At 39.9% G+C, this 14,702-nt stretch overlaps 1 protein-coding gene across 1 annotated transcript; it reads left to right on the top strand.

Annotated features, from left to right (window-relative positions):
* The first annotated feature begins 4,773 nt into the window (after nt 1–4,773).
* Nucleotides 4,774–6,993, top strand: LOC131687706 (uncharacterized). The gene has a single exon (XM_058971801.1). The coding sequence runs from the start codon at nt 4,774–4,776 to the stop codon at nt 6,991–6,993; it is 2,220 nt and encodes a 739-aa protein (XP_058827784.1).
* The last annotated feature ends 7,709 nt before the right edge of the window (nt 6,994–14,702 follow it).

The following is a 14,702-nucleotide window of genomic DNA, read 5'->3' as shown; positions in this document are numbered from 1 at the left end:
TTGCTTGAAAACAAATCCCCGGAAGAACGAATGACAAAAAAATGGATAGTCTGATAAAAAGGGTTGACCGAGCACGGTCGAGAGCGGTAGTGTTTCTCCCCGCTGTTTAGTCAGAGAAAAGGGTTGACCGAGTACGGTCGGGAGCAGCTTTTTGGCTCCAGCGGAAAAAATGGAAAAAGGGTGGAGGATCATTGTTCGTGGTGGCGGGTGTGAAAAGGAGAAGGAAAGAAACGGGAAAAAGGCGACGTGAAGTGATTCTTGGTGGTTGTTTTGTCGGGCAAAATTGAATACGTCCAGGCTTTGCGAGTTGAATTAAGAGAGACCCGAGGAGAACGGTCCAGCCAGGGAAAGTGTCTGGGATTGGCTGCCCCACCGAAGGCAATGTCGGTAGCTCCAATTGTGCGAATCTCGACTCGGAAAAAAAGATTCGATAGGCGGAGGGTTGATTAGAAAGTCCTCTATCAGTGCCCAATCTCCAGAAACATTTCCCCAGTGTTCCGTAACCACGACCATAGTCGATTGTGAGGGTGAGTTGTACCTTGTTCAAGCCTTTTGGAAGAAGGTGAGGTTAAGCACCGAAAAAGCAAACGAAGCAATGTGATTTCCACTGGCAAGCGCTACACATGAGACGTTTCACCACAGAAGCACATCATCGGGAAAGATTTGCTTTCCTACACGTCGAAATCTTCATCCAAGACCATTGCCTCAGTACCAGTAAATCCGCCTTGATCTGTCCCGGCGGTTGGTTTAGATTCATCCCCAAAAATCACGGCACGGCGGAGTTACGTTCTAATGCGAGAAGACTGTGATTACTGACGGGAATGTCGGATGGAAGGAATCTCGACTCAAATCCAAAGGGATGGCGTCAGCATCATCTGGTAAGCGTGCACACTATTGACATTCTCACCTTCCCTTATTAGCCCTTGCTATTAAATATATGTTTTGGGATTATTGGACATTCTCTGTCTGTTTTGGGTTAAGCCAATATGTTACAAAGTATTGGTAGAGTTTGAAGTACTAATGTATGTCTTTCATGTGATGATCATAAATTCAGCTCTATCTTTTACCTATCTAATCTAAAGGGATTATTGGACATTCTCTGTCTGTTTTGGGTTAAGCCAATATGTTACAAAGTATTGGTAGAGTTTGAAGTACTAATGTATGTCTTTCATGTGATGATCATAAATTCAGCTCTATCTTTTACCTATCTAATCTATTACGTCTCTCATATATTGTCCTTTATTTCTTCTTTTCGAGTCCTATACTGCCATTCTACACCCGCCTTCAGCTCGTCGCTGTTGTGCTATCTTATGACAAACGCCATTTTGGGGTGAACTGAGTTAGAAATGCCATGTTACTAAATTTTAGAATCTCTATAAAGTTGCGTTTTCAGAATTTTGAAATTCTGCTGGGTTACTGAGATATAGCGAAACACGATTATGACAAGCGCCAATTTCTCGAGTGATCGAGTTGTGCTATCTTATGACAAAGAAATATCAGACAACATACCCATTTTGTTGGCTTGCTATAAGCCAAAAAGCTTATAGCAAGCCAATAGATGTCTCTCATGACATAGGTAATTTCTATGCAGATAAACCATAATCATTAGCTAGGTTTTTGTCTCGGGAGCAAAACTTTTCCTACCATAGTTTTTTTCTGGGAATGGTTGGCTTATATTTTCAACATTATTGAACAAATTTCCTATTGAGATTTCCACTAGTTTTGGAAAGTATACCAAAATGTAGTGATGGATTATGCAAGAAGACTATTTGTTTCGTCTAGTCGCCTATCAACACAAACATTGTTTGATATATATTGTCTCTAAATTGTTAATGGAACCATCTTTTGTTTATTGTTTTTCCTGAATAAAGGAGGAAAACTGGGAAAACTTTGTGTTCCAATACTATCGTTTTGTAACCTGATATTGCTGCTATCGCATGGAAAAGTATAATATTGCACATAGCTATCTATAGCGCATAATTTCACGAATCAGTTTTGATTCATTTTTATATGAAATCTTCTGTGCATATTTGTGACACGTCATACATATTTTACCATCAATACACGCTTATGACACGTATGCGAGCGACTTTGGTTTACATTTTAAGCAAAAACTGTAACTGTAGTCAACCGATCTTCACACAAATCGAGAGATTACTTCAGAAAACATAGAAGCATCGAATGTTTTCTCCGAAAAGCTTGTAGCATTTATAAATTTTAAGATATTCAATCTCAAACTTTAAAAATCGTTTTTCTCGAAAAGTGCTAAATGGCGCTTGTCATAAGATAGCACAACAGCGACGAGCTGGGTCAGCAATGATGGTGATAGTGAACGTCTTAACACTCACACATTCTCAAACGCGGTCTCAAGCGGGAACGATCGATATAAACGATCCCACTCTCTGCCAGAATTCTAACAGCGCACCGAAAATTTAATATCAGACTCACGGTTCGCGCGACCATTCAAGAACACACGTTACAAAATCACGTCAACGCACAATTAATAAAAAAATAATAAAATTGAAAAATAACTCCCATATCCACTAGACAAAACGTTCCATGGCGACATGACCGGAAACTCTAGTGATATGGGGTAACTCTCTCCCTGTCAGAATGTGATCCGTACACCAAAAACTAAAGATCAGAATGACGGTCCGCGAATATATGAATGGCCGCAGGGTTTCAAAATCGAATTTATACACGCGAAGTCACATACACGCGACCACACGCGACAAACACGTCAAAATATGAACGCCTAAGCCCTTCGCGATCATCTACGCACACCTATGTCCGCGATCGCGTAAACTTGATAACACTCCGGCAATTGTGTGAACGTTTTAGTACTTACTAAGTTACAAACGCGGTCTCAAACGCGAACCCGCAAACGCGCGCGATCATGAATCGGTCACGTCCGGAAATCTTTAGCCTTCATTCTAGCAATTTAGGTCCATACATTAAGTTGGACCAATAAAAAAAATAAACAAAGCTCATATCCACTAGACCACGCGTTCTACGGCGACATGAATGGGAATTCTAATGATATGTAAGAACCCACTTTCTTCTGGAATCTGAACCGTACACAAAAAATTAAATATCAGATTCACGGTCCTCGCGCGATCATTCTAGAACACACGCGAATATGCGAAAGGCACACGGTTATGAAATAGAATTTATACACGCAAAGTTCATACACGTTAGCACACGCGACATACAAACGCACACGCGATCGAGCACGTTAACGTACAAATGTTCGAGCCCTTCGCGATGATACACGCGATCGCGAGTCCCTACGCCCGCACATACCTGAACCGTACAATGAATATCACATTCAGAATCACGGCCCGCTACAATTGGCCTAATGCAGTGTTTTAGTGGGCGACATTGCCTGAGAACCTAGCTCTACAGCTCCAGTAGGACAACTTTCGAAAATAAATGTAGTTCATCATACAGGTGTGACACCACACTGGTTTAACAGTAGGCCCTCCTGTTTCCCATTCAGTGCGGCTTGGTTCAGAGACGTTGAATAGGCGTTCAAAGTTATTGTTTGGTTGCTATGTCATCCCCCTGTACAACCGACGCTACCAATATTGCGGTGTAACAGCTACTACCCGGCGCAAGATATCAGATTAAGATATTCACCACGTTTGATCACCGAAAGGGACAGCGAATGATAGTGCTGATGATCTTTCTCGCCGTGATCGATCGACAGTCGTCTTCAACCATCTATCGGCATAGCACGCGCACGCAGGGCGGCCCGCCGCTGATAGTATTTTAATGTATAATGTGTTTAGTTTGTTAGAATAATAAATTCAGTATTAAGTCGAAATATAATGTTTAAGCCCAATAAAGTCGCGTGTGATAATCTAAAGTGAACAAGTGCATGTTTCACTTGCCGTCGGTGCGGCATTCCGGAAAAAGGAGAACCATCCATCCCATCCCATATCAGCTGGCCGCTGGCAACCGTTCAGGTGACCTTCAACCGACGTAACCCCCAACCAGCTGGTCCTTCGAACCGGATCGGTTGGAGGCCTTTTCGGAAGGACAGATTTTCCGGGATTTGGCAAGGACACCATCCACCATTGTCGCGAGGACGCACAATTGGTTACCACCATTGCTACAAGGTTGTACAATAGGCATCTAAAAAATCGCCATTGCGATTGGCCGCCATAACGAACGCATGCATGTGGTCCGCGTGGTTCTGTAAAATTGCATGAGAACATTTTGGAGACGACGAAGGTTCCAGATACCAAATAATTTAAGGTCCAATATTATTTGGAATCACGTGTGTAGTATTCCAACACGTTCACGTTAGTTGCATAGGTGCTTCCCTTGGTTTTTTCTCTCTTTTATGGTCGCGGGGAAGACTTTACGATTGCTACAGAGAGGCGCTGAACTAGACGGCGAAGGAAGCGATCGTTCTCGGTAATCGGCAACCTGCGTTCCCGATCAAATTAAAATACAAAGCCCGATTTATTCGGGAGCAGGTTAGTACCTCTCCAAGCTTTTTAAACGTGTTGGTCGGTGTTACCTTTGGTGTTTTCTCCTTTTCGCGAGCTCAATTCGGATATCTATCTCAGTTGCTCATCCAATCACCGGGATCGATCGACACCCTTCAAACCAAAAGCTGTGGCAGAGAATCCAATACTTTCAAGGCACGAATTTATTGGGAGCAGGTTAGTACCTCTCCAAAAACGGTAATCATATCCAAAGGGTGCTTCTTGTGGATTTTGTTTATTTCTCGGTATTGCGTCTGTTGCCGTTATTGCTTCCAAGATGTCCGAACTCCGCGCCAAGCAAACACGAAATTTGATGACATCATTCAACGTAATCTACGCATTCATGGAGCATTATGAAGACACCAGGCATTGCAGTGAGCTGGCTTCGCGGTTGGAGAAGTTAGAGCCACTGTGGGAGAAGATAGACGAAGCTATGACGGAGACGGAATTAGCCGACAGTGAGGAAGGAGCGGCAGGAGAGAGGTACGTTAAGGAACGAGTGGACTTCCAGAATAAATTCTTTATCCTTAAGGGATTCTTGGTCTCTAAAATTCGGGATAGCCCCGAGCATAACTGTGCCCTGCAAACATCTCAGGTTTTGGAGTCCACTTTTGCACCCCCGCACCCGCATGTTAAGCTGCCTTTGATTAGTCTTCCCAAGTTTTCTGGCAACGTGCAGGAGTGGTTGTCTTTTCGCGATTTGTTCATCTCATTGATACATTTCTCGACGGACTTGCCGGACATCGAAAAATTCCACTATCTTAGAAGTCAGTTGGAAGGGGAGGCGTTAGCAGTAATAGCGTCATTACCACTTACGCAGACTAACTACACTGTGGCTTGGGAATTACTGGTCAAACGGTACTCGAACAGTAAGTGTCTTAAGAAGAAGCAGGTACAAAATCTATTCGATTGTGCAGTCATGCGGAAAGAATCAGCAGTGGAACTGCACAAATTGGTTGAAGGTTTCGAGAAAGCTACCAAGGTCCTAGATCAGGTGGTGCAGCCAGGCGATTACAAGGATCTACTGCTGATTCATCTGATGTGTTCAAGGCTGGATGATAAAACGCGGCGAAGCTGGGAAGAACATGCGTCGACTTTGGAGGAGGAAGGCTTCAAGGATTTGATGGAGTTTTTGCTTCGACGCATCAGGGTGTTGGATTCTTTACCAAGTAGGCAATCAGATACCCAACCCCCAATGGTTAAAAAGGCTTATTCATCTAAGGTCGCTAGCCATGGAGCAGTCCAATCGACTCAATCCAAATGTTTCTCTTGTTCCGACACGCATCCACTTTTCACGTGTCCAGTTTTCGGTAAATTGGCCGTCATCGAAAGGGAAAAACTGCTGCGGCAACATTCGTTGTGTATGAACTGTTTCCGGAAAGGGCATCAGGCGAAGGAATGTTCATCCAAGTTTTCGTGTCGACGATGTAAGGAACGGCACCATACCTTGGTTTGCTACAAGGAGGAGAAACCCAATATTCAGCACACAAATGGGACTGAAAATCAATCCAAAGAGGGAAGGGGTCATAACTCCACTGAAAGGGTATCTACAGCTAATGCCGCGGAAGTCACATCGGTTAGCAGTAATATCGGGCGGTCGGGATCGAAGGTACTTCTAGCTACAGCGATAGTTCGCGTGGTTGACGATTATGGGCACGAGTTTCCTGCGAGAGCACTCTTGGATTCCGGATCAGAGTGCAATATTATCTCCACCCAACTTTCGCAGAAACTGCGTGTCAAGAGAACTAGGGCAGATATACAAATAACAGGTATTGGGCAGGTTCCAACGAAGACCAGGGAGAAAGTCCGAGCAACAGTCAAGTCTAGGTTAACAGACTATTCCGAGACCTTGGAGTTTTATGTACTGACTAAAGTGACCGAAGATTTGCCCACATCAACCATCACTGTGAACAACTTGGAGTTACCTGCTGGAATTCAGTTAGCAGACCCGGAGTTTTTTAAAACTCACACCATCGATTTGCTTCTTGGTGGAGAGTTCTTTTTCGATTTCTTCCCGACGAAACAACGAATTGCCCTTGGTGAACATATGCCTTCACTCGTTGATTCGGTATTCGGATGGTTGATGACTGGTCGTTGTGGTTTGAGTCAAGGTGGGGCATTAACGGTTTGTCAGCATACGGCAGTTTCAGAGGCGATCGAGGATCTCATGAACAAATTTTGGGAGTGTGAGGAGGGGCATCTTTGCTCGAACTATTCGGTTGAGGAAACCAGGTGCGAAGAATATTTCTCTAAGACAGTAAAGCGAAAGGAGGACGGTCGATATTTGCTTGGTTTACCAAAATCTCAGGATGGCTTGGCTAAACTGGGTGAGTCAAGATCTACTGCTTTCCGACGTCCGATGCTGCTCGAACGGCGACTGGCACGAGATGCGGCGCTAAAGAAAGAGTACCATACGTTTATCTCCGATTACAAGGATCGTGGACATTTAAGGAAGGTTGCTGAAGAACATCCTGGGGCTATTACTAGCTATTACTAAACTAAAGACAAGACAAAGACAAGACAAAGACAAGACAAAGACAAGACAAAGACAAGACAAAGACAAGACAAAGACAAGACAAAGACAAGACAAAGACAAGACAAAGACAAGACAAAGACAAGACAAAGACAAGACAAAGACAAGACAAAGACAAGACAAAGACAAGACAAAGACAAGACAAAGACAAGACAAAGACAAGACAAAGACAAGACAAAGACAAGACAAAGACAAGACAAAGACAAGACAAAGACAAGACAAAGACAAGACAAAGACAAGACAAAGAGAAGACAAAGACAAGACAAAGACAAGACAAAGACAAGACAAAGACAAGACAAAGACAAGACAAAGACAAGACAAAGACAAGACAAAGACAAGACAAAGACAAGACAAAGACAAGACAAAGACAAGACAAAGACAAGACAAAGACAAGACAAAGACAAGACAAAGACAAGACAAAGACAAGACAAAGACAAGACAAAGACAAGACAAAGACAAGACAAAGACAAGACAAAGACAAGACAAAGACAAGACAAAGACAAGACAAAGACAAGACAAAGACAAGACAAAGACAAGACAAAGACAAGACAAAGACAAGACAAAGACAAGACAAAGACAAGACAAAGACAAGACAAAGACAAGACAAAGACAAGACAAAGACAAGACAAAGACAAGACAAAGACAAGACAAAGACAAGACAAAGACAAGACAAAGACAAGACAAAGACAAGACAAAGACAAGACAAAGACAAGACAAAGACAAGACAAAGACAAGACAAAGACAAGACAAAGACAAGACAAAGACAAGACAAAGACAAGACAAAGACAAGACAAAGACAAGACAAAGACAAGACAAAGACAAGACAAAGACAAGACAAAGACAAGACAAAGACAAGACAAAGACAAGACAAAGACAAGACAAAGACAAGACAAAGACAAGACAAAGACAAGACAAAGACAAGACAAAGACAAGACAAAGACAAGACAAAGACAAGACAAAGACAAGACAAAGACAAGACAAAGACAAGACAAAGACAAGACAAAGACAAGACAAAGACAAGACAAAGACAAGACAAAGACAAGACAAAGACAAGACAAAGACAAGACAAAGACAAGACAAAGACAAGACAAAGACAAGACAAAGACAAGACAAAGACAAGACAAAGACAAGACAAAGACAAGACAAAGACAAGACAAAGACAAGACAAAGACAAGACAAAGACAAGACAAAGACAAGACAAAGACAAGACAAAGACAAGACAAAGACAAGACAAAGACAAGACAAAGACAAGACAAAGACAAGACAAAGACAAGACAAAGACAAGACAAAGACAAGACAAAGACAAGACAAAGACAAGACAAAGACAAGACAAAGACAAGACAAAGACAAGACAAAGACAAGACAAAGACAAGACAAAGACAAGACAAAGACAAGACAAAGACAAGACAAAGACAAGACAAAGACAAGACAAAGACAAGACAAAGACAAGACAAAGACAAGACAAAGACAAGACAAAGACAAGACAAAGACAAGACAAAGACAAGACAAAGACAAGACAAAGACAAGACAAAGACAAGACAAAGACAAGACAAAGACAAGACAAAGACAAGACAAAGACAAGACAAAGACAAGACAAAGACAAGACAAAGACAAGACAAAGACAAGACAAAGACAAGACAAAGACAAGACAAAGACAAGACAAAGACAAGACAAAGACAAGACAAAGACAAGACAAAGACAAGACAAAGACAAGACAAAGACAAGACAAAGACAAGACAAAGACAAGACAAAGACAAGACAAAGACAAGACAAAGACAAGACAAAGACAAGACAAAGACAAGACAAAGACAAGACAAAGACAAGACAAAGACAAGACAAAGACAAGACAAAGACAAGACAAAGACAAGACAAAGACAAGACAAAGACAAGACAAAGACAAGACAAAGACAAGACAAAGACAAGACAAAGACAAGACAAAGACAAGACAAAGACAAGACAAAGACAAGACAAAGACAAGACAAAGACAAGACAAAGACAAGACAAAGACAAGACAAAGACAAGACAAAGACAAGACAAAGACAAGACAAAGACAAGACAAAGACAAGACAAAGACAAGACAAAGACAAGACAAAGACAAGACAAAGACAAGACAAAGACAAGACAAAGACAAGACAAAGACAAGACAAAGACAAGACAAAGACAAGACAAAGACAAGACAAAGACAAGACAAAGACAAGACAAAGACAAGACAAAGACAAGACAAAGACAAGACAAAGACAAGACAAAGACAAGACAAAGACAAGACAAAGACAAGACAAAGACAAGACAAAGACAAGACAAAGACAAGACAAAGACAAGACAAAGACAAGACAAAGACAAGACAAAGACAAGACAAAGACAAGACAAAGACAAGACAAAGACAAGACAAAGACAAGACAAAGACAAGACAAAGACAAGACAAAGACAAGACAAAGACAAGACAAAGACAAGACAAAGACAAGACAAAGACAAGACAAAGACAAGACAAAGACAAGACAAAGACAAGATAAAGACAAGACAAAGACAAGACAAGACAAAGACAAGACAAAGACAAGACAAGACAAAGACAAGACAAAGACAAGACAAAGACAAGACAAAGACAAGACAAAGACAAGACAAGACAAAGACAAGACAAAGACAAGACAAAGACAAGACAAAGACAAGACAAAGACAAGACAAAGACAAGACAAAGACAAGACAAAGACAAGACAAAGACAAGACAAAGACAAGACAAAGACAAAGACAAGACAAAGACAAGACAAAGACAAGACAAAGACAAGACAAAGACAAGACAAAGACAAGACAAAGACAAGACAAAGACAAGACAAAGACAAGACAAAGACAAGACAAAGACAAGACAAAGACAAGACAAAGACAAGACAAAGACAAGACAAAGACAAGACAAAGACAAGACAAAGACAAGACAAAGACAAGACAAAGACAAGACAAAGACAAGACAAAGACAAGACAAAGACAAGACAAAGACAAGACAAAGACAAGACAAAGACAAGACAAAGACAAGACAAAGACAAGACAAAGACAAGACAAAGACAAGACAAAGACAAGACAAAGACAAGACAAAGACAAGACAAAGACAAGACAAAGACAAGACAAAGACAAGACAAAGACAAGACAAAGACAAGACAAAGACAAGACAAAGACAAGACAAAGACAAGACAAAGACAAGACAAAGACAAGACAAAGACAAGACAAAGACAAGACAAAGACAAGACAAAGACAAGACAAAGACAAGACAAAGACAAGACAAAGACAAGACAAAGACAAGACAAAGACAAGACAAAGACAAGACAAAGACAAGACAAAGACAAGACAAAGACAAGACAAAGACAAGACAAAGACAAGACAAAGACAAGACAAAGACAAGACAAAGACAAGACAAAGACAAGACAAAGACAAGACAAAGACAAGACAAAGACAAGACAAAGACAAGACAAAGACAAGACAAAGACAAGACAAAGACAAGACAAAGACAAGACAAAGACAAGACAAAGACAAGACAAAGACAAGACAAAGACAAGACAAAGACAAGACAAAGACAAGACAAAGACAAGACAAAGACAAGACAAAGACAAGACAAAGACAAGACAAAGACAAGACAAGACAAAGACAAGACAAAGACAAGACAAAGACAAGACAAAGACAAGACAAAGACAAGACAAAGACAAGACAAAGACAAGACAAAGACAAGACAAAGACAAGACAAAGACAAGACAAAGACAAGACAAAGACAAGACAAAGACAAGACAAAGACAAGACAAAGACAAGACAAAGAAAGACAAGACAAAGACAAGACAAAGACAAGACAAAGACAAGACAAAGACAAGACAAAGACAAGACAAAGACAAGACAAAGACAAGACAAAGACAAGACAAAGACAAGACAAAGACAAGACAAAGACAAGACAAAGACAAGACAAAGACAAGACAAAGACAAGACAAAGACAAGACAAAGACAAGACAAAGACAAGACAAAGACAAGACAAAGACAAGACAAAGACAAGACAAAGACAAGACAAAGACAAGACAAAGACAAGACAAAGACAAGACAAAGACAAGACAAAGACAAGACAAAGACAAGACAAAGACAAGACAAAGACAAGACAAAGACAAGACAAAGACAAGACAAAGACAAGACAAAGACAAGACAAAGACAAGACAAAGACAAGACAAAGACAAGACAAAGACAAGACAAAGACAAGACAAAGACAAGACAAAGACAAGACAAAGACAAGACAAAGACAAGACAAAGACAAGACAAAGACAAGACAAAGACAAGACAAAGACAAGACAAAGACAAGACAAAGACAAGACAAAGACAAGACAAAGACAAGACAAAGACAAGACAAAGACAAGACAAAGACAAGACAAAGACAAGACAAAGACAAGACAAAGACAAGACAAAGACAAGACAAAGACAAGACAAAGACAAGACAAAGACAAGACAAAGACAAGACAAAGACAAGACAAAGACAAGACAAAGACAAGACAAAGACAAGACAAAGACAAGACAAAGACAAGACAAAGACAAGACAAAGACAAGACAAAGACAAGACAAAGACAAGACAAAGACAAGACAAAGACAAGACAAAGACAAGACAAAGACAAGACAAAGACAAGACAAAGACAAGACAAAGACAAGACAAAGACAAGACAAAGACAAGACAAAGACAAGACAAAGACAAGACAAAGACAAGACAAAGACAAGACAAAGACAAGACAAAGACAAGACAAAGACAAGACAAAGACAAGACAAAGACAAGACAAAGACAAGACAAAGACAAGACAAAGACAAGACAAAGACAAGACAAAGACAAGACAAAGACAAGACAAAGACAAGACAAAGACAAGACAAAGACAAGACAAAGACAAGACAAAGACAAGACAAAGACAAGACAAAGACAAGACAAAGACAAGACAAAGACAAGACAAAGACAAGACAAAGACAAGACAAAGACAAGACAAAGACAAGACAAAGACAAGACAAAGACAAGACAAAGACAAGACAAAGACAAGACAAAGACAAGACAAAGACAAGACAAAGACAAGACAAAGACAAGACAAAGACAAGACAAAGACAAGACAAAGACAAGACAAAGACAAGACAAAGACAAGACAAAGACAAGACAAAGACAAGACAAAGACAAGACAAAGACAAGACAAAGACAAGACAAAGACAAGACAAAGACAAGACAAAGACAAGACAAAGACAAGACAAAGACAAGACAAGACAAAGACAAGACAAAGACAAGACAAAGACAAGACAAAGACAAGACAAAGACAAGACAAAGACAAGACAAAGACAAGACAAAGACAAGACAAAGACAAGACAAAGACAAGACAAAGACAAGACAAAGACAAGACAAAGACAAGACAAAGACAAGACAAAGACAAGACAAAGACAAGACAAAGACAAGACAAAGACAAGACAAAGACAAGACAAAGACAAGACAAAGACAAGACAAAGACAAGACAAAGACAAGACAAAGACAAGACAAAGACAAGACAAAGACAAGACAAAGACAAGACAAAGACAAGACAAAGACAAGACAAAGACAAGACAAAGACAAGACAAAGACAAGACAAAGACAAGACAAAGACAAGACAAAGACAAGACAAAGACAAGACAAAGACAAGACAAAGACAAGACAAAGACAAGACAAAGACAAGACAAAGACAAGACAAAGACAAGACAAAGACAAGACAAAGACAAGACAAAGACAAGACAAAGACAAGACAAAGACAAGACAAAGACAAGACAAAGACAAGACAAAGACAAGACAAAGACAAGACAAAGACAAGACAAAGACAAGACAAAGACAAGACAAAGACAAGACAAAGACAAGACAAAGACAAGACAAAGACAAGACAAAGACAAGACAAAGACAAGACAAAGACAAGACAAAGACAAGACAAAGACAAGACAAAGACAAGACAAAGACAAGACAAAGACAAGACAAAGACAAGACAAAGACAAGACAAAGACAAGACAAAGACAAGACAAAGACAAGACAAAGACAAGACAAAGACAAGACAAAGACAAGACAAAGACAAGACAAAGACAAGACAAAGACAAGACAAAGACAAGACAAAGACAAGACAAAGACAAGACAAAGACAAGACAAAGACAAGACAAAGACAAGACAAAGACAAGACAAAGACAAGACAAAGACAAGACAAAGACAAGACAAAGACAAGACAAAGACAAGACAAAGACAAGACAAAGACAAGACAAAGACAAGACAAAGACAAGACAAAGACAAGACAAAGACAAGACAAAGACAAGACAAAGACAAGACAAAGACAAGACAAAGACAAGACAAAGACAAGACAAAGACAAGACAAAGACAAGACAAAGACAAGACAAAGACAAGACAAAGACAAGACAAAGACAAGACAAAGACAAGACAAAGACAAGACAAAGACAAGACAAAGACAAGACAAAGACAAGACAAAGACAAGACAAAGACAAGACAAAGACAAGACAAAGACAAGACAAAGACAAGACAAAGACAAAGACAAGACAAAGACAAGACAAAGACAAGACAAAGACAAGACAAAGACAAGACAAAGACAAGACAAAGACAAGACAAAGACAAGACAAAGACAAGACAAAGACAAGACAAAGACAAGACAAAGACAAGACAAAGACAAGACAAAGACAAGACAAAGACAAGACAAAGACAAGACAAAGACAAGACAAAGACAAGACAAAGACAAGACAAAGACAAGACAAAGACAAGACAAAGACAAGACAAAGACAAGACAAAGACAAGACAAAGACAAGACAAAGACAAGACAAAGACAAGACAAAGACAAGACAAAGACAAGACAAAGACAAGACAAAGACAAGACAAAGACAAGACAAAGACAAGACAAAGACAAGACAAAGACAAGACAAAGACAAGACAAAGACAAGACAAAGACAAGACAAAGACAAGACAAAGACAAGACAAAGACAAGACAAAGACAAGACAAAGACAAGACAAAGACAAGACAAAGACAAGACAAAGACAAGACAAAGACAAGACAAAGACAAGACAAAGACAAGACAAAGACAAGACAAAGACAAGACAAAGACAAGACAAAGACAAGACAAAGACAAGACAAAGACAAGACAAAGACAAGACAAAGACAAGACAAAGACAAGACAAAGACAAGACAAAGACAAGACAAAGACAAGACAAAGACAAGACAAAGACAAGACAAAGACAAGACAAAGACAAGACAAAGACAAGACAAAGACAAGACAAAGACAAGACAAAGACAAGACAAAGACAAGACAAAGACAAGACAAAGACAAGACAAAGACAAGACAAAGACAAGACAAAGACAAGACAAAGACAAGACAAAGACAAGACAAAGACAAGACAAAGACAAGACAAAGACAAGACAAAGACAAGACAAAGACAAGACAAAGACAAGACAAAGACAAGACAAAGACAAGACAAAGACAAGACAAAGACAAGACAAAGACAAAGACAAGACAAAGACAAGACAAAGACAAGACAAAGACAAGACAAAGACAAGACAAAGACAAGACAAAGACAAGACAAAGACAAGACAAAGACAAGACAAAGACAAGACAAAGACAAGACAAAGACAAGACAAAGACAAGACAAAGACAAGACAAAGATAAGACAAAGACAAGACAAA

This window comes from Topomyia yanbarensis, chromosome 3, assembly GCF_030247195.1.
Source record: "Topomyia yanbarensis strain Yona2022 chromosome 3, ASM3024719v1, whole genome shotgun sequence".
Taxonomy (NCBI): Eukaryota; Metazoa; Arthropoda; class Insecta; order Diptera; family Culicidae; genus Topomyia; species Topomyia yanbarensis.
This window is presented reverse-complemented; position numbering and strand designations above follow the sequence as displayed.

Excerpts from the sequence above, each read along its gene's own strand:
- LOC131687706 (XM_058971801.1), top strand. The coding sequence starts at position 4,774 with ATGTCCGAACTCCGCGCCAAGCAAACACGAAATTTGATGACATCATTC.